The sequence below is a fragment of the Musca domestica genome, unplaced genomic scaffold, assembly GCF_030504385.1.
Source record: "Musca domestica strain aabys unplaced genomic scaffold, Musca_domestica.polishedcontigs.V.1.1 2, whole genome shotgun sequence".
NCBI classification, from domain to species: domain Eukaryota; kingdom Metazoa; phylum Arthropoda; class Insecta; order Diptera; family Muscidae; genus Musca; species Musca domestica.
In genome coordinates this window covers 16,814,269-16,834,071 of record NW_026712249.1, presented here as the reverse complement: position 1 = coordinate 16,834,071, position 19,803 = coordinate 16,814,269, and the positions used below count along the sequence as shown (strand labels likewise).

The window sequence follows — 19,803 nt, the reverse complement described above, 5'->3', positions numbered from 1 at the left end:
TGGATTTTTTAAAGAATATTTTTTCAAGGATTTCAATGGATTTTTAGAGCATATTTTTTCAAGGACTAAAGGACAAATAAGCGTGGATTTTTTAAAGAATATTTTTTCAAGGATTTCAATGGATTTTTAGAGCATATTTTTTCAAGGACTAAAGGACAAATAAGCGTGGATTTTTAAAAGAATATTTTTTCAAGGATTTCAATGGATTTTTAGAGCATATTTTTTCAAGGACTAAAGGACAAATAAGCGTGGATTTTTTAAAGAATATTTTTTCAAGGATTTCAATGGATTTTTAGAGCATATTTTTTCAAGGACTAAAGGACAAATAAGCGCGGATTTTTTAAAGAATATTTTTTCAAGGATTTCAATGGATTTTTAGAGCATATTTTTTCAAGGACTAAAGGACAAATAAGCGCGGATTTTTTAAAGAATATTTTTTCAAGGATTTCAATGGATTTTTAGAGCATATTTTTTCAAGGACTAAAGGACAAATAAGCGTGGATTTTTTAAAGAATATTTTTTCAAGGATTTCAATGGATTTTTAGAGCATATTTTTTCAAGGACTAAAGGACAAATAAGCGTGGATTTTTTAAAGAATATTTTTTCAAGGATTTCAATGGATTTTTAGAGCATATTTTTTCAAGGACTAAAGGACAAATAAGCGTGGATTTTTTAAAGAATATTTTTTCAAGGATTTCAATGGATTTTTAGAGCATATTTTTTCAAGGACTAAAGGACAAATAAGCGTGGATTTTTTAAAGAATATTTTTTCAAGGATTTCAATGGATTTTTAGAGCATATTTTTTCAAGGACTAAAGGACAAATAAGCGTGGATTTTTTAAAGAATATTTTTTCAAGGATTTCAATGGATTTTTAGAGCATATTTTTTCAAGGACTAAAGGACAAATAAGCGTGGATTTTTTAAAGAATATTTTTTCAAGGATTTCAATGGATTTTTAGAGCATATTTTTTCAAGGACTAAAGGACAAATAAGCGTGGATTTTTTAAAGAATATTTTTTCAAGGATTTCAATGGATTTTTAGAGCATATTTTTTCAAGGACTAAAGGACAAATAAGCGTGGATTTTTTAAAGAATATTTTTTCAAGGATTTCAATGGATTTTTAGAGCATATTTTTTCAAGGACTAAAGGACAAATAAGCGTGGATTTTTTAAAGAATATTTTTTCAAGGATTTCAATGGATTTTTAGAGCATATTTTTTCAAGGACTAAAGGACAAATAAGCGTGGATTTTTTAAAGAATATTATTTCCAAGGACTAAAGGACAAATAAGCGTGGATTTTTTTAAGAATGTTTTTTCAAGGACTAAAGGACAAATAATCGTGGATTTTTTAAAGAAGGACAAATAAGCGTGGATTTTTTAAAGAATATTATTTCAAAGGACTAAAGGACAAATAAGCGTGGATTTTTTTAAGAATGTTTTTTCAAGGACTAAAGGACAAATAATCGTGGATTTTTTAAAGAAGGACAAATAAGCGTGGATTTTTTAAAGAATATTATTTCAAAGGACTAAAGGACAAGTAAGCGTGGATTTTTTCAAGGATATTTTTTCAAGGATCAAAGGACAAATAAGCGTGGATTTTGTAAAGAATATTTTTTCAAGGATCAAAGGACAAATAATCGTGGATTTTTTTAAGAATATTTTTTCAAGGACCAAAGGACAAATAATCGTGGATTTTTTTAAGAATATTTTTTCAAGGACCAAAGGACAAATAATCGTGGATTTTTTTAAGAATATTTTTTCAAGGACCGAAGGACAAATAATCGTGGATTTTTTTAAGAATATTTTTTCAAGGACCAAAGGACAAATAATCGTGGATTTTTTCAAGAATATTTTTTCAAGAACCAAAGGACAAATAATCGTGGATTTTTTTAAGAATATTTTTTCAAGGATCAAAGGACAAATAAGCGTGGATACTCACCCTTTCTCAATTATAAAAAAATCTGTTTTCCGTCCTTTTTTTTTTTTTTTTTTGAGGAATGAGGTCTTTCCTTCAAACTACTGCACCTGTTATGTTCTCTGCAATATTAACCAGAACAAATTTTTCCTACTTTAAACTCGGTCCGCTAAGACATTTTTCATTTATTTTCCTTCATGGTATGCATTTTTTTTATTAAAGTAATTATAATGAGTAAATATTGTCATGTCGATTTTCAAGTTGCAATAAATAAAACTAGAATAGGTTCTCCCATGGGATTTTTCATGGAAAATCTATTCGCAGATATGATAACAATACGAGATAATAGAGAATATTTTTGCTTAGACGCTTAGAAATAATCAAAATATTGAATGAAATGTATGTTAGATAAATTCATTGTTCACTTTTTTCGATTCATTCCTCTGGGCCACTGTATCCGGTGGCTAACTTAAAAAAAAGATAAATACAACAAAACGAATAACTTTCAACACAAAATCAACAATAACTTGGAACATATAACATGGTCTGGATTGAAGTGGGCTGATGAAGGTAGGGGGGGATAGTGGCGAAAACGACGAACCCAGAACACACACTTCACACCATAACAGTAACAAGTGGTATGAGTGTTTTTTTCCAAGTAATTGATATCTGCCACCCCGCCCTACCCTCTTTCACACACACTTGGTTCTGTTTTGCTTTGCATTTTTTCTTTTGGTCGACTTATTCATCTAAGCAGATTGTACGTAAAATAGCCTCCACAACTGAGTAGGGATCACAGTTCGAGCTAGGACGACGATCCTCGAAATAGCCTTTACCCTCATCGTTAACGCCACGGGGAATGCGAATGGAACAGCCACGATTGGCAACACCGGCACTGAAGTCATTGATCGAGCTGGTTTCATGTTTGCCTGTCAAGCGGCGGGCATTGTCTTGACCCTGCTTGGGATCGTAGGCACGAATGTGACGATCGTGATGCTTGGACAGCTTGGCCACGGCCTGTTCAATGTCTCTGTAAGGAAAAGAAGAACGAGGTTTTAATAAATATTTTAAAAGGATATCCTTTGGACAGGACTTACTTAATGCCACCATCTTCACGCATCGATTTGGTGGAGACATTGGTGTGAGCTCCAGCGCCATTCCAATCACCGGGCATGGGTTTGGGATCCAAGGTGGCTACGATCTGAAAGTGGGAAAACAAGACAATTTTTTAAGGAAGATTCTAGGATTTTTAAGAATATTTTTCAAGGACTAAAGGACAAATAATCGTGGATTTTTTAAAGAATATTTTTTCAAGGACTAAAGGACAAATAAGCGTGGATTTTTTCAAGGACTAAAGGACACATAATCGTGGATTTTTTAAAGAATTTTATTTCCAAGGACTAAAATACAAATAAGCGTGGATTTTTTAAAGAATATTTTTTCAAGGACCAAAGGACAAATAAGTGTGGATTTTTTAAAGAATTTTATTTCTAAGGACTAAAGGGAAAATAAGCGTGGATTTTTTAAAGAATATTTTTTCAAGGACTAAAGGACACATAATCGTGAATTTTTTAAAGAATTTTATTTCCAAGGACTAAAGGACAAATAAGCGTGGATTTTTTAAAGAATATTTTTTCAAGGACTAAAGGACAAATTATCAAAGATTTTTTAAAGATTATTTTTAAGGACTAAAGGACAAATAAGCTTGGATTTTTTAAAGAATATTTGTTTAAGGACTAAAGGACAAATTATCAAAGATTTTTTAAAGATTATTTTTAAGGACTAAAGAACAAATGAGCGTGGATTTTTTAAAGAATATTTTTTCCAAGGACAAATAATCAAAGATTTTTTAAAGAATATTTTTTCCAAGGACTAAAGGACAAATAAACGTGGATTTTTTAAAGAATATTTTTTCAAGGCAAAAAGGACAAATAAGCGTGGATTTTTTAAAGAATATTTTTTCAAGGATTAAAACACAAATAAGCGTGGATTTTTGAACGAATATTTTTTCAAGGATCAAAGGACAAATAAGCGTGGATTTTTTAAAGAATATTTTTTCAAGGACTAAATGACAAATAAGCGTGGATTTTTTAAAGAATATTTTTTCAAGGACCAAAGGACAAATAAGCGAGGATTTTTGAACGAATATTTTTTCAAGGACCAAAGGGCAAATAATCAAGGATTTTTTAAAGAATTTTTTTTCAAGGACCAAAGGGCAAATAATCAAGGATTTTTTAAAGAATATTTTTTCAAGGACTAAGGGACAAATAATCTTGGATTTTATTTTTTCAAGGACTAAAGGACAAATAAGCGTGTTTTTTTTTTGAAGAATATTTTTTCAAGGACTAAAGGACAAATAAGCGTGGATTTTTTAAAGAATATTTTTCAAGGACTAAAGGACAAATAAGCGTGGACCTTTTAAAGAATATTTTTTCAAGGACTAAAGGACAAATAAGCGTGGACTTTTTAAAGTATATTTTTTCAAGGACCAAATGACAAATAAGCGTGGATTTTTTAAAGAATATTTTTTCAAGGACCAAAGGACAAATAAGCGAGGATTTTTGAACGAATATTTTTTCAAGGACCAAAGGGCAAATAAGCGTGGACCTTTTAAAGAATATTTTTTCAAGGACTAAAGGACAAATAAGCGTGGACTTTTTAAAGTATATTTTTTCAAGGACCAAATGACAAATAAGCGTGGATTTTTTAAAGAATATTTTTCAAGGACCAAAGGACAAATAAGCGAGGATTTTTTAAAGAATATTTTTTCAAGGGAAAAATTGCCGTGTATTTTTTAAAGAATATTTTTTCCAGGACTAAAGAACAAATATTCTTGGATTTTTTAAATAATATTTTTGGAAGGACTAACGGACAAATAATCGTGGATTTTTTAAAGAATATTTTTTTCCAAGGACCAAAGGACAAATAATCGTAGATTTTTTAAAGAATAATTTTTCAAGGACCAAAAGACAAATAAGCGTGGATTTTTTAAAGAATATTTTTACCAAGGACTAAAGGACAAATAAGCGTGGATTTTTTAAAGAATATTTTTTCCAAGGACTAAAGGACAAATAAGCGTGGATTTTTTAAAGAATCTTTTTTCAAGGACTAAAGGACCAAAAATTGTGGATTTTTTAAAGAATAATTTTTCATAGACTAAAGGACAAATAATCGTGGATTTTTTAAAATATCTTTTTTCAAGGACTAAAGAAACAAAAATCGTGAATTTTTTAAAGAATATTTTTTCCAAGGACTAAAGGACAAAATAAGCTTGGATTTTTTAAAGAATATTTTTTTCAAGGACTAAAGGACAAATAAGCATGGATTTTTTAAAGAATATTTTTTTCAAGGACTAAAGGACAAATAAGCATGGATTTTTTAAAGAATATTTTTTTCAAGGACTAAAGGACAAATAAGCGCGGATTTTTTGAAAGAATATTTTTTTCAAGGACTAAAGGACAAATAAGCGTGGGTTTTTCGAAAGAATAATTTTTTCAAGGACTTAAGGACAAATAAGCGTGGATTTTTTAAAGAATATTTTTTCAAGGACTTAAGGACAAATAAGCGTGAATTTTTTAAAGAATATTTTTTCAAGGACCAAGGGACAAATAATCGTGGATTTTTTAAAGAATATTTTTTCAAGGACTAAATGACAAATAACCGTGGAAAATCCTGAGTTTTGTAAGGACTCATTTTCAAGGATTTCGTTTTCGAATTCACGCATTATCTTTACTTACGCCAAACTCTTCAGCAATGCGATGCAACAGGAATCTGGACATCCACAAATCATCACCAATTGAAATGCCAACACATGGTCCCACCTGGTATTCCCATTGGGCGGGCATGACTTCGGCATTGGTGCCCGACACCTTTATGCCGGCATACAAGCAGGCTCTGTAATGGGCATCGACCACATCGCGGGCATAAACCTAAAATTCACATAAGAATCTCTCAAATTTTAAAATTTCCAAAAAAAAGTCCTTCTCTTACCTTATTAGCACCCACACCACAATAGTAGGGTCCCTGGGGTCCGGGGAAACCATTCTTGGGCCAACCCAATGGATAACCATCAAAGTCAAGGAATGTATATTCTTGTTCAATGCCAAACCATGGCTCTTCGTCCAAACACTTGTTGACCACCTCCAAACAGGTTTTGCGATGATTTGTCTCCGTGGGTGTGCCATCGAACTTATACGTGTCACACATGACCAAAATGTTGTTGCCACGGCGGAAGGGATCTTTGTAAATCGCAACCGGATGCAAATAGGTATCCGAATTGGAACCCAAGGCTTGGTAACAGGAGCTGCCATCATAATTCCAAATGGGAAGGTCTGCAATGGGAGAAAGAGAGAGGAGAGAAGATTAATGTGGGAGGTATAAAAAACATAGCAGGGGATAAATGTTGAATATGAAGAGTAACAACTGTTGGTTCAAAAGGTTTTGTAAGATTTTTATTGTACCCTCAGCTACATGGCTAGAGTGGGTATACAGGGTGACTAGAGAGGGTATACTGCAACCAATTTCAGACTACTGTCATCACCACAGAAAGATGGAAAAATAGACTAAAAAAGTAAAAAGTATCGGCCGGTTTTGCGGCCAGATGTATACCCTCAGCCAATATATTCCATCCTAACACCAGATCTTGGGCTTATGAAAATATTGGGATGTGTGAAATTTTAAGACAATCGGATTCTTACATCACATTTTATAAGACTTATATTATTCAAATTTTTTGCCTTTTGTGGGGGAGGCACTTGATGGAGTGGACCGATATTATCCATTTTTGCGCCTGACCTAGAACTGACGCAAATATTAGGATTTGCAAAGTTGGAGCAAACACGGATTATTGCTTCTCTTTCTGTGCAGAAAAACTATTTTTTCTTTTTTGAAAATTTCGACCTTTTGTGGGGGAGGTACCAGAAGGAGTGGACCAATTATGCCAATCTTAACACCAGACCTTTGGTTAATATAAATACTGGGATGTGTGAAATTTGAAGACAATCGGAATCTTACTTCACATTTTATGAGAGTTGTAATTATTCAAAACTTTGACCATTTGTGGGGGAAGTACTTAATTGAGTGGACCGATGTTGTCCATTTTTGCACCTGACCTAGCACAGATGCAAATATTAGGATTTGCAAAGTGGCAGCAAAATCGGATTATCCTTTCTCTTTCAGTGCAGAAATCATATTTTTGAAAATTTCGACCTTTTGTGGGGAAGGTACCAGAAGGAGTGGACCGATATTGCCCATCTCCGAACTCGATCTAAGTTTGACAAAATTATTACGATGTACCAAGTTTGGACCAAATCGGATACTTTCTTCGGCAGTTATCGTGCGCTTGGCCGAAGGTGGTGAACTGCCGAATTTGGTTTTCTCCGCTCCGATGAGAAAACATTCGTTGTCCAGCAGTTTGTAAACAAACAAAATGATCGTGTTTACTTGCCAAAGAGGTCCGCTGAAAATGTGCACCTTCGGTTGGTCACCAGAACTCAAGCGCCGGCCATGGTGATGGTGTGGGCCGCCGATGGTCACTCTTCGCTCGTATTAATTGACCGTGGGTGGCATCAGAATAAATGTCGAATATTATCGCGAAAATATTCTGGAGGGTGTATTAAAGCCTTGCCCATGCAAACATTTTGGCTGCAGACCTTGGAAATTCCAACAGGACTCAGCACCATCGCACTCAGCTCAGCACGTGACACCCAAGAATGGTTACAAAAAGAGGTTCCTCGCTTCATTTCCAGCGCACAATGGCCACCAAAATCTCCATCTCCGGATACCAATCCGTTGGACTATTGTGTCTGGGGTGTTTTGGAAAGCAAGGTTGACACTAAAAAATCCAAATGTGTCGAACACCTCAAGCAAGCGCTTCGCCGGGAATGGGCCAAAATACCGTAGAGCAACATTCGGGCAGCGTGTGACGGTTTCATTGGCCGTTTGAATGCTATAATTCGGGTCAAGGGTGACCAATTCGAACAAAATTTCTAAAATTTGATGCTATTTTTTGTTTTCATTCAATAAAATTTGAAAAAAAAAGGAAAAATTATGGGGTTTGACTTTGTTGTAGTTTTTTTTATCTTATCCTGTATATCATTCAGGTGGCTTACCCACAAAGGGTCACAATTTTCTATATCTTTATCGGTCATAACTTGTTAAACAAGTCGGCGATTCTTAACAACCTGCTATGTCTAAATATTTCTTTCAACCAGAAAACTAAGATGAATATGGAATTTATCCGAAATTTGCATAAAATTGTTGATTTTCTTGTAATTTTGAACATACCAATCATGTTACAATAAAAAGGTAAGGTAGAGCTAACAGCTGATTATAATTTTTTTTTCTAAGTGTACCCGACTTCTGCCAATTTTGTGTATGTATCAATTGTTTTGAAAAGTAAAAAAAAAATATTTTCAAAACCAATGATTGGAAGACACATAAATTGCGGCTCGCGCATTAAAGCTATTAACCAGTATAGCCATGAAATTGAAAGATTGAACAGTTAGGATCATATTTTTGAGAGAAAAATCCAGACATTTTATTCATTTTTCGCGCAATTTAACTTATTTTAAAAATGAAAAATATTAAAAAAAAGAAAACAATAATTTTGAATGAGGCTGACAGGAAGCGGGCATAGCCTCAGGGCTGTATTTTTGCAGTTTTACGAAGCTGTTCTACCTCCTTATTGTACCATGATACCAATATTTCTATCTGTGTTGGACGAGGCATGGAATACTTCGGTCGACAATATTTGGTAACTCACCCACATTTTAGGATTTTCTAAAAGTTATCACATATCTCATATAAAGTGAAGGAAGTAGTGGATATAGTCCAAACCTGGCACGGCACAATATTTATATCATATTTATTTAGGTCCGATACGAAATGGACAATATTGGCCCATTTCTTCGGAACCTACTTCATAGAGGATCAACAATTTCAATAATCATAACAAATGACAAAATATATTTAAATAATCGAACATTGACTGAGGGTATACATCTGTCGACAAAACCTGACTGATACTTTTTATACCCTCAGCCATATGGCTACAGAGGGTATATATCATTTGATACGGTCAAAACGTGCCTAGTCGAAATAACGGTTTTAGACCCTAGGTCTCTTTGGACCAAATCCGTTTCAGAACATTTGGAGTCGATCTAGCGATGTCCGTCCGTCCGTCCGTCCGTCCGTCTGTCTGTCTGTCTGTCTGGCTGGCTGGTGCGCACGATAACTCTCGAAGGAAGTACTCGATTTGGTCCACACTTTGTACATCGTAATATTTTTGTCAAACTTAGATCGAGTTCGGAGATGGGCAATATCGGTCCACTCCTTCTGGTACCTCCCCCACAAAAGGTCGAAAATTTCAAAAAATATATTTTCTGCATAGAAAGAGAAATGATGATCCAATTATGCTCCAACTTTGCGAATTCTAATATTTTTGTCAGTGCTAGGTCAAGTGCGAAAATGGACAATATCGGTCCACTCTATCAAGTACCTCCCCCACAAAGGGTCAACATTTTGAATAATAACAACTCTTATAAAATGTGAAGTAAGAGTCCGATGGTCTTCAAATTTCACACATCCCAATATTTTTATTAACCCAAGGTCTGGTTTGAAGGTGGAATACATCGGTCCACTCCTTCTGGTACCTTCCCCACAAATGGTCGAAATTTTCAAAAAATATATTTTCTGCACAGAAAGAGAAAGGATGATCCGCTTTTGCTCGAACTTTGCGAATCCTAATATTTGCTTAAGTGCTAGGCCCGGTGCGACAATGGACAATATCGGTTTACTCCATCAGGGACCTCCCCCACAAAGGGTCAAAATTTTGGATAATTATAACTCTTATAAAATGTAATGTAAGGATCCGAACGTCTTAAAATTTCACACATTCCAATATTTTTATAAACCCAAGATCTGGCGTTAACATGGAATGTATCGGTCTACTCCACCTGGTACCTCCCCCACAATGTGTCGAAATTTTGAATACCCATAAAGCTCATAAAACGCCAAATTAATATCCGATTCCATTTAGACTCTCAATATTTCTATCAACACAAGATCTGTTATAAAGGTGATATAGATCGAACCATTTCATCTCCCCCAAACATAGGGTTCAAGATTTTGGAAAACCAACCCCTTCTGGGGTCACAATTTTCAATAATTTTATCTGTCATAACTTTCGAAACAATTAGAAAATTCTTTACTACTTGCTATGCTCAAATATTTCTCCCAATAAGAAGCCTGATATAAATATGAATTTTATCGGAATTTACGATTTCGCATAAAATTGGACATAAATATCCTTTGCAATGTTGCCCAAGATTCCGCTCAATACTTTTATTTTTATCAGATGAAGTATAAATGTGGAATATTTCGGTAGATTCTATCTTGTACATCAGGCACATTTTAACATTTTCTAAAAATTATTACATATTTTATATAAAGTGAAGGAGTTAGTCGATATAATCCATACCAGGAACGTCGGAATATTTATATCATATTTTTGGGTCCGATACGAAATATACAATATTGGCCCATTCTTCCGGAACCTGCTCCATAGAGGGTCAAACGTTTGAATAATTGTAACACTAGTCAAATTATATTTAAATAATCGAACACAGGCTGAGGGTATATATCTGTCGGCAATACCGACTGATACTTTTTAACTTGTTTATTTGTTTTTCTTTTCAAATTGAAAGATTTCCGGTCTGTTGCTCTGTTTCCGAAACCTACAAGAATCTACAAGATTTGGAATTTTTCTTCGATATCGAAAAGGGAAAATCGTTTATCCTAGTAAATGTTTTTCCATTTTTTTGCCATTCTAGAACAGATTAAATATTTCGTTCATACATTTTATAGGGCATTTCATGGTCGACTCAAGTGAGTGAGGTTTTGTTTCGACGAAAAAGTGCATTTCACCCTCAGCTTCAAACAATTATAGCTACTTATAACACTTCCAAACAACTAATTGCCTCAAATGGGCATATTCCATCTTTATTTGCATTTACGGCTCTTTCCATATGTTTGCGTGTGTGTGTGAGTATATGTGTATCCAGTTGTGTCATTATAATTACCATATGTGTTTTCTTTGATACATGTTTGTTGCTATTGCTCTTTTTTCTCCTCCCCTCTCTTTGTTTGTCTCATTTATTATTTTATGAAAATAATTACAAATGATTTATCTCTCGCCCACAGATGGCCACAGACAAACAGTAATTGTGACAAATTGAAATGAGAATACCTTGCACTTGAATTACTCTTTTGTTTTTCTTTCTTTCTTTTTTGCAGTTTTGTTTTGATTCTATTTTTTCATAACAATTTTCTTTTTGTTTGTGTAAATAAAGAATTATAGCAACAAATATTGCAAGTAATTGTAAATAACATTGTTTTTGTTGTTGCTGCCATTGTTCACACACTGGCTTTTGTTGTTCCGGCTAATGCAACAACAGAATTTTTTTCCCTCTTTTTGTTTTGATCAAAGAAAATCACACATTTGTTGCTAAATTTGGCACAGAGCCCACAGTAACCGCACTTTATGTTCGTTGTAAAACAGTTTTGGGTGGTCACATCGAAAACAAAAAATATATGAAGGGAAATAAATATTAAAATTTAATTCAAATGAATGAATTTTTAATATTTATTGTTTCACAATCTAAAATTCGGGTAAAAAATGTGGTGTCCCGGGTCCGGCCCCCAAGAAAAAAATATTTTCCCGGAATCAGGGTAAAAATACCTACCACTGGAAAAAATTTAAAAAAAAAATTACCAAGATAGAGTTATGCCAATTTTCCTAAAAAGAATACAAGTTCGAATCTCGATAAAGCTGGATTCTTGATAATTTGTACTTAAAGGGTACAAAAAGTACTAAATGAAATGAAAATGGTACCATTTGGTATTATGTGAACGGATTGATCTAAAAACTTGAAATTTGGTATGAAATCAAGGTTGAAAAGTAAATTTGATGTATGAAGCTCGTTTTGGGAATGTGTACCATAATTGTACGAAAAGTACTGAATGGTACTAAATTTAGAAGAGTTTGGTTTTGGGTGAATATTTGAAGCAGAAATTTTGTCTTGAGGTCCCTGTTGTTGGTGGATTTATGATAAAGAGGTGGTTTTTGACAATGTACATTACAAGTGCACGAAGAGTACGAAATAGTACCGTATTTGGTACAATTTGATATTGGATGAACAGATAGTGCTTGAAGTCTGAAATTTTGTAATAAGATCACTCTTAGTGTATAGGGTACTAAAGTTGGTATTGAGTGAAGGGATAGAACTGAAATATTGAAATTTGATATAATTGTTTGTGTCTGTGGTTGGTGGAAATGTGTACTATAATTGTACAAAAAGTACTGAATGGTACTAAATTTGCTATTGGGTGAAGGTATGGTATCCTGATATGTAGGACTCTGTTGGTATCGGGAATTGAGATATGGCGGTGGTTTTAGAAAAAAATGTACTATAATTGTAAGAAAAGTACATTTAGTACATATGGAGGTGGTTTTGGAAAAGTGTACCATAATTGTACTAATGGTACTAAATTTGATATTGGGTGAAGGAATAGAGCTGAAACCTTGAAACTGGATATTTAGGGCTTTGTTGCCACTGAGATTGAGATGTAAAGGTAATTTCGGAAATGTGTACCATAATAGTACGATAAGTACTATATTTGGTACAATTTGGTATTGGGTGAACATATAGTGTTTAAAATTTGAAAATTGGTATTAGCCCCCCCTGTGTAGCCTGGACACGTGGAGATGGTTTTGGAAATTCGTACTATAATTTTTCGAAAAGTACTAGATGGTACTAAATTTGATATCGGGTGAATTTAAAGAGCTGGAAACCCGAAATTTGGTATTGAGGTCACTTTTGGTATCAGCTATTGAGATCTGATGGTGGTTTTGCGAATGCTTTCTAGTATTGTTTCAAAAGTACTAAATGATACACGTTTTTTATCACGTTTGGCGTCTAGAATGGATTTTAGGGTAAAAGGTAAACATTTTTCAATTATTCTTTCCGGAGAAGGAAAACTTAATTAATAATATCTAAAACCTTGAAAGTCAGAAAATTTGGAACGATCTATGAAGTTTTGGTAAAAAAATCGTTAAACTAAACAAAATGTGCATTTTGAGTACCAAAAATGCCTAAAACGAACTGTTGAAACGATTCGAAAATTTTAAGGTTTACTTTCGATTAGAAAGCCTTTAAAAAGAAATTCAAATTTTGGAATTTTTTAAATTCTTTAGATACAAAAATCAAAGAATTAAAAACGTGATTTTTTTAAACCATTTCGAAATTTACTTAAAAATTTAGAAATTAAAATTCACGTTTTCAGAGAAGTCTGTAAAAATCCACAATTTAAAAAAATAAATTGAAGAATATGTTTAAAAAATCTCAATTTTTAAAAAATCCGCGATTGAAAATATTTTTTTAAACAACTGATAAATAGTTATTGATGAAAAAATAATTTTATAAATTATTATTTATTATTGTTTTATTAGTCCTAAAAATAATTTCCAGTTTGTTAATTTGTTTTAATTTTAACAAAAAAAAAAAGCAATTCTATATAAAGTTTAAAAAATATATAATAATATAATCAGGAAAAACCAAGGTTGTTAAAAATTATTAATTTCATTATTCAGTATTATTACCAATTTGGTTTTGAAAAAATATTCAAAAATTCATGATTCTATTGGTCCTGAAAAAATATTTTTTTGAAAACCAAAACTTTTAATTCATGGATAAATTATTTAAAAAAAAATAGAATTTGGGGTCTAAATATAATAAAAAAAAATAAATAAAGAAAATAAAATAAACCCACAAAAAATATTAAAAAAAATAAAAAATCTGCAGCAGTTAGTAATACTTCGACTACTTTCAGATTTTCCATACCAAGACTATTCTTAATATATATTAGTCACATTTAGAGATCCACCCCAATACATGTTTTAATGTTTTCAAGTAAATGAATGCAAAAAGAAAAAAATACGTAGTTTTGTCTTCTATTTACGGAACTAAAAACAAAAACAAACGATGTTGACAAGTGAAATGTTTATATTCTTGGATGTGTAAAAGAAAAATTGTTTATTATTTGTTTATAAAAAATTCTAAGCCTCTAGTTGGTAGTTAAATTAATATTCATAACAAAAATACTAATACTAAATAAATATGTAGAGCTATCAGCGGATTATATTCTTTTCCAGTCTGCATTATTTTGAACATGGTAGAATTAGAAAAAAAAAGTTATTGTAATTTCATGACCATTGCCTCAATTCTCGTTCTATGAAATTATGAAATGAAAACATTTATAGAGTAAAGAAATGTCAAATGAAAAATATTATAAAGGAAATTATTTTTCATTTCATATTTTTATGGAAAAAGAATCAAGCCCCAGGGTTATCGCAAACCTTCAAGTTTCACATTTTTTGTATAAATTTTTAATTTTCCACGAAAAATAGTTATGAAAATGGTCGCATCATTTCCCAAACAATAAGTTCTCTAATTGCCCTAATCACCAATCCATATTCCATTTCCCTGCTCGTTAATCTGGCGAAATCCTAAACATCTTCCAAAAGAAAAATGCCGCCGTTTATTTTTCGCATTTCAGGCGTTTAATTAAAAATACAACAAAAAAAAAGCTTATTTAAATTAGACAAAACAAAAAATGCAAGTGTTGCCGACCAGCCAGAAATAGTAGCAAACTAAAAAAACAACAACAAAAATATGAAAAACGTTATTAGGAATGACGTTAAAAAAAACGTAACAACGACACCATCGACGTCGTGGCAAAACAATTGGAACCGTATCACATTTAGAAATGTTGTGGTCTGGAGGAGAGTATTTCACTTTTCGGCTCTCCTCGGATTACACAATTTACTGGCACTTGTTAATGCCTGGTGTTGTTGTTGTGGTTTGCTGACTACCAGCCGGTTGGCCTGCCAGCTGGTAAAACGTGCATATTTTAATAAATTACTAAACTAATTATATTACAACAAAAAGTATTTATAGAAGTGTTGGGACAAAAAGCAGTAGTGCGATATTCTAGGTGGTGTGTGAAAGCGACACTGGCGTTGATAGGGGATTTTTTCAGGATTTCAGTGGATGAACTATTTTTAAGAATAATTCTTTGTCCATGAATTCAACTAAAGAGAGACTATTTAATTTGGTGCAAATTTGGTACATCTTTTTATTTTTACCAAATCATCAGATAATCAATTGCAGTTCACTTTCACTTGGAGCTGGTATAAAAATGAAATATTTTCATCAAATTTTACTTTTTTTAAAAAATTGCATATCCAAAATCCCGACGCTCCTGTTGACCCCCACTGTCTTCCCAACCGCTAAATTTATACATATTTTTTAAATTAAGATGACAATCTAAATGTGCCGCCGACAGCCCAACTAAGCATCTGTTCCAATAGAATATTCAAATTCCGCATCTGCTTGGTCTGTGTTGGATTACATGGTGGCTGGCCATACATGCCCATGTACCAACACCGTGATCACTCAGATAAATAATTAAGTGGCATCGCTTGAGGTTGGCAAAACTGGAATTTTATATTCTGTGATAAGGCCGATCATATTTTGTTACAAACTGGATAGATTTTCAAAGGCAAGGTAGAATTCTATAGATTATATGAAAAAAGGGTTGGTGTTCAAAACTATAAACTCAATCATATAATTTTTAGGATTTTTCAAATTTGCATTGACTTTTTACTGCCCTTGACATAAATTAAACACTAAGTCATCTCAAAATACTCTTTGAAATAGACAATCTACTAGCATTTAATAATTTTCAACGCACATTGAAATTACTCTGACTATGGAGGCGTATACGTAACGCACATGTTTTTGAACTCATACATCATACGTCACCTAGGACCATTGCTATTCCTAAGTGTGGATCTTTTAAGATATCATTGCAAATAAAGCCCTATAAAGTGTTTTTATACCCTCCACCATGCATAATATGGAGGGTATATTAAGTTCGTCATTCATCGTAATCAGATCTAATCTGATCTTGATCTGTTGTAATCACGTTAGAGTCAAAAGGAATTAAGATGGGAATCTAAAATTTTGCACAGATCAATCTTTTCGGTCCTCGCTATTCGGTATTTTGATGATTGTGCCAAATTTTTCAATGAAATTGAAACTAAAAAATCCACAAAACGAGTTACTTCTGAGTAATTTATCCCCTGGAAGAGTATTTTCTATATCGGTCCACGATATTATATACCCCCATATAACGATACCACCCGATATTCGGTTTTTCGATGATTTTAGCCAAAATTTCCAATGAAATTGTCTAAAAATCCATATTAGAAGTTCTTTCTAAGCACTTTACCACCTGGAAGAGAAATGCCTATATAGATCCACGTCTTCATATAGACCCCAAATAACGGCACCTCCCGATATTAAGTATTTTGATGATTTTAGCTACATTTTTCACCGATTTTCGCATTTCCTAACATAACGGCTACATTCGGTATTTTTAAAATTTTAACAGAATTTTTAAGGGATTTTTTTTTTGTAAATTGAAATTTTAGGAATTCGTTCCAAATGGTGGAGGGTATTCAAAGATCGGCCCGACCGAACTTACAGTTATTTTACTTGTTTAAATCTCAATAGAAATCTTGGTCTTTGAATGCTTGAAAAAATCCACGTTTTTTAATCCTTAAAAAAAATTCTTTAAACAATTCACGTTTTTTAATCCTTCAAAAATCTTTAAAAAATTTACGTTTTGAAAAAAATCTTTAAAAAATTTACGTTTTGAAAAAAATCTTTAAAAAATTCACGTCATTCGATCCTTGTAAAAAATTCTTTAAAAAATCTACGTTTTTTAATTCTTATTTATTTTGAAAAAACATATTTAAAACATCCACGTTTTTTAATCCTTGATTTTTTTAATCCACGTCTTTCGATCCTTGAAAAAATCTTTAAAAATCCACGACTTTCGATCCTTGAAAAAAAAAAATCTTTAAAAAAATCAAAGTCTTTCGATCCTTGAAAAAAAAATCCACGTCTATCGATCCTTGAAAAAATTTAAAAATCCACGTCTTTCGATCCTTGAAAAAATTTAAAAATCCACGTCTTTCGATCCTTGAAAAAATTTAAAAATCCACGTCTTTCGATCCTTGAAAAAAAATCCTTAAAAAATCCACGTCTTTCGATCCTTGAAAAAATTTAAAAATCCACGTCTTTCGATCCTTGAAAAAATTTAAAAATCCACGTCTTTCGATCCTTGAAAAAAAAAAATCTTAAAAAAAAATCCACGTCTTTCGATCCTTGAAAAAATTCTTTAAAAAAATTCACGTCTTTCGATCCTTGAAAAAAAAATCCTTAAAAAATCCACGTCTTTCGATCCTTGAAAAAATTTAAAAATCCACGTCTTTCGATCCTTGAAAAAATTTAAAAATCCACGTCTTTCGATCCTTGAAAAAAAAATCTTTAAAAAAATCCACGTCTTTCTATCCTTGAAAAAAAATCTTTAAAAAAATCCACGTCTTTCGATCCTTGAAAAAATTCTTTAAAAAAATTCACGTCTTTCGATCCTTGAAAAAATTTAAAAATCCACGTCTTTCGATCCTTGAAAAAATTTAAAAATCCACGTCTTTCGATCCTTGAAAAAAAAAATCTTAAAAAAAAATCCACGTCTTTCGATCCTTGAAAAAATTCTTTAAAAAAATTCACGTCTTTCGATCCTTGAAAAAAAAATCCTTAAAAAATCCACGTCTTTCGATCCTTGAAAAAATTTAAAAATCCACGTCTTTCGATCCTTGAAAAAATTTAAAAATCCACGTCTTTCGATCCTTGAAAAAAAAATCTTTAAAAAAATCTACGTCTTTCTATCCTTGAAAAAAAAAATCTTTAAAAAAATTCACGTCTTTCGATCCTTGAAAAAAAATCCTTAAAAAATCCACGTCTTTCGATCCTTGAAAAAATTTAAAAATCCACGTCTTTCGATCCTTGAAAAAATTTAAAAATCCACGTCTTTCGATCCTTGAAAAAAAAAATCTTAAAAAAAAATCCACGTCTTTCGATCCTTGAAAAAATTCTTTAAAAAAATTCACGTCTTTCGATCCTTGAAAAAAAATCCTTAAAAAATCCACGTCTTTCGATCCTTGAAAAAATTTAAAAATCCACGTCTTTCGATCCTTGAAAAAATTTAAAAATCCACGTCTTTCGATCCTTGAAAAAAAAATCTTTAAAAAAATCCACGTCTTTCTATCCTTGAAAAAAAAAATCTTTAAAAAAATCCACGTCTTTTGATCCTTGAAAAAAAAATAAAAAATCAACGTCTTTCGACCCTTGCAAAAAATTCTTTAAAAAATAAACGTTTTTTAATCCTTGAAAAAAAATCGTTTCAAAAATCCACGTCTTTCGATTCTTGAAAAAATCGTTAAAAAAATTCAAGTTTCTAATCATTGAAAATTTAACTCAAACATAAGCATCCGATAATTTGTATAGAATTCGAAATGAGAAAATTGTATGAAGTTTGAAAACGGGATGTATCACTCCAATATGTCTGGTATGTCTTAAAACATTTTCGGTAAAATATATACACATATCTCATATGTGTAAGTAATTGGAGATAATAGTCGATATAGTCCAAAGCTGACATAGGCTAAGGCTGACATCTATCGGTAAAAAATTTAATTAAAAATTATACAAAATTTACTTATTTTGAAAAAGGCTATTCTGGAAGATTTTGCTATGATAAATGTATAATTTTGTTGTTACAAAATAGTCAGGCTTAAACCCATAATTGCTGTTTTCCTAAAAAAAACATCTTTTTTTTACTAGTGAAGAAAGAAAGTAATGTTTACCAGGGGGTAAGTCAGGGTATAGCTAGGATGACATATCTAATTCCCTTGGAGAATATCCCAGATAAAAAAACGAGGGAACTGATGAGGATTGATGGCTCTTTCCGAAACCTAGGTATTCCCTGTCTTACCCTCTGGCAAACACTACCATCTTTCTCCACAAAAACAACAATATGGGATTAAGCCTGACCATTTTTGCAACAATAAAATACTATGGTATCCTGAATACGAATATGCCGACACTGTTCTATAAATATATAATTTTTATAAAACTTTGATGGTGATCCCAATACCTCTTACGGCTATTTCGTAATTGTTTAATGTCAGAAACCAATGTTTTTTGTCATTTGAAGGCTAGACATGGCAATCAATTAGACAGTCATACCACCGCAAAACGTGCAAAAACAATCCTCTAATTCCAAACAATCATCAAAATTGCTCGTTACAAATTCATTTGAGGGACAATTTAGAATTGTCAAAACGTTGATTTCAAATGCAAATCACAAACCAAGGGGGGAAGAGGGTATAGATGTCACTCAGTTCTCAAATACAAAAACACGCAGGCCAAGTATATAGTTTTCCCTGGCACATGTCTAAAAGTGGTTGAACCCCTGTGGCCTGGCTTTGGTTAAGACACTGAAACGAAATTGCATGAACTTGACATTCCTTCCATTGGGCAGAGTGGTGGCCGCCGTGGCTGTGGTGGTTGTGGCATATTAATTTCATGCATTTTGATATCAATACCCCAAACTGAACTGAGTGAAAATTGTCATAATTTTGTGGTCCTCCACAAAGAGCAATGACAAGATATATTATTATTGTTCTCGTTGTTGTTGTTTTTGTTTTTGTACACACGTTATTGAGTGGGCAGAGCGAGAGAGATGTTCGTGCTGCGCTAATAGTAGCCAGGAAATATTATGACCTATTAGCAACAATCAAACTGTAGGTAATTTTTGTTCTGTATTAACTTTAGAGGTTTTGTTTTGTTGTTTTCAAATCACTTGAAAATTATTGAGGCGTACTACGAGTAATAGTTCTATATTATTGTCAATGGG

The 19,803-nt window shown here is 32.4% G+C and overlaps 1 protein-coding gene across 1 annotated transcript in view; it reads right to left on the bottom strand.

The window, feature by feature from the left end:
- Positions 1–2,087: 2,087 nt before the first annotated feature.
- The window catches only part of LOC101895666 (glutamine synthetase 2 cytoplasmic), a 29,675-nt gene continuing 11,959 nt past the window's right edge, over positions 2,088–19,803 (bottom strand). Inside the window, exons 3-6 of the mRNA XM_005184008.4 lie at positions 5,908–6,248; positions 5,655–5,846; positions 3,015–3,118; positions 2,088–2,947 (exon numbers count right to left, since the gene is read on the bottom strand). Of these exons, the coding sequence (XP_005184065.1) occupies positions 2,659–2,947; positions 3,015–3,118; positions 5,655–5,846; positions 5,908–6,248 (926 nt within the window). The 3' untranslated portion in view covers positions 2,088–2,658. The remainder of the gene's footprint in view (positions 2,948–3,014; positions 3,119–5,654; positions 5,847–5,907; positions 6,249–19,803) is intronic.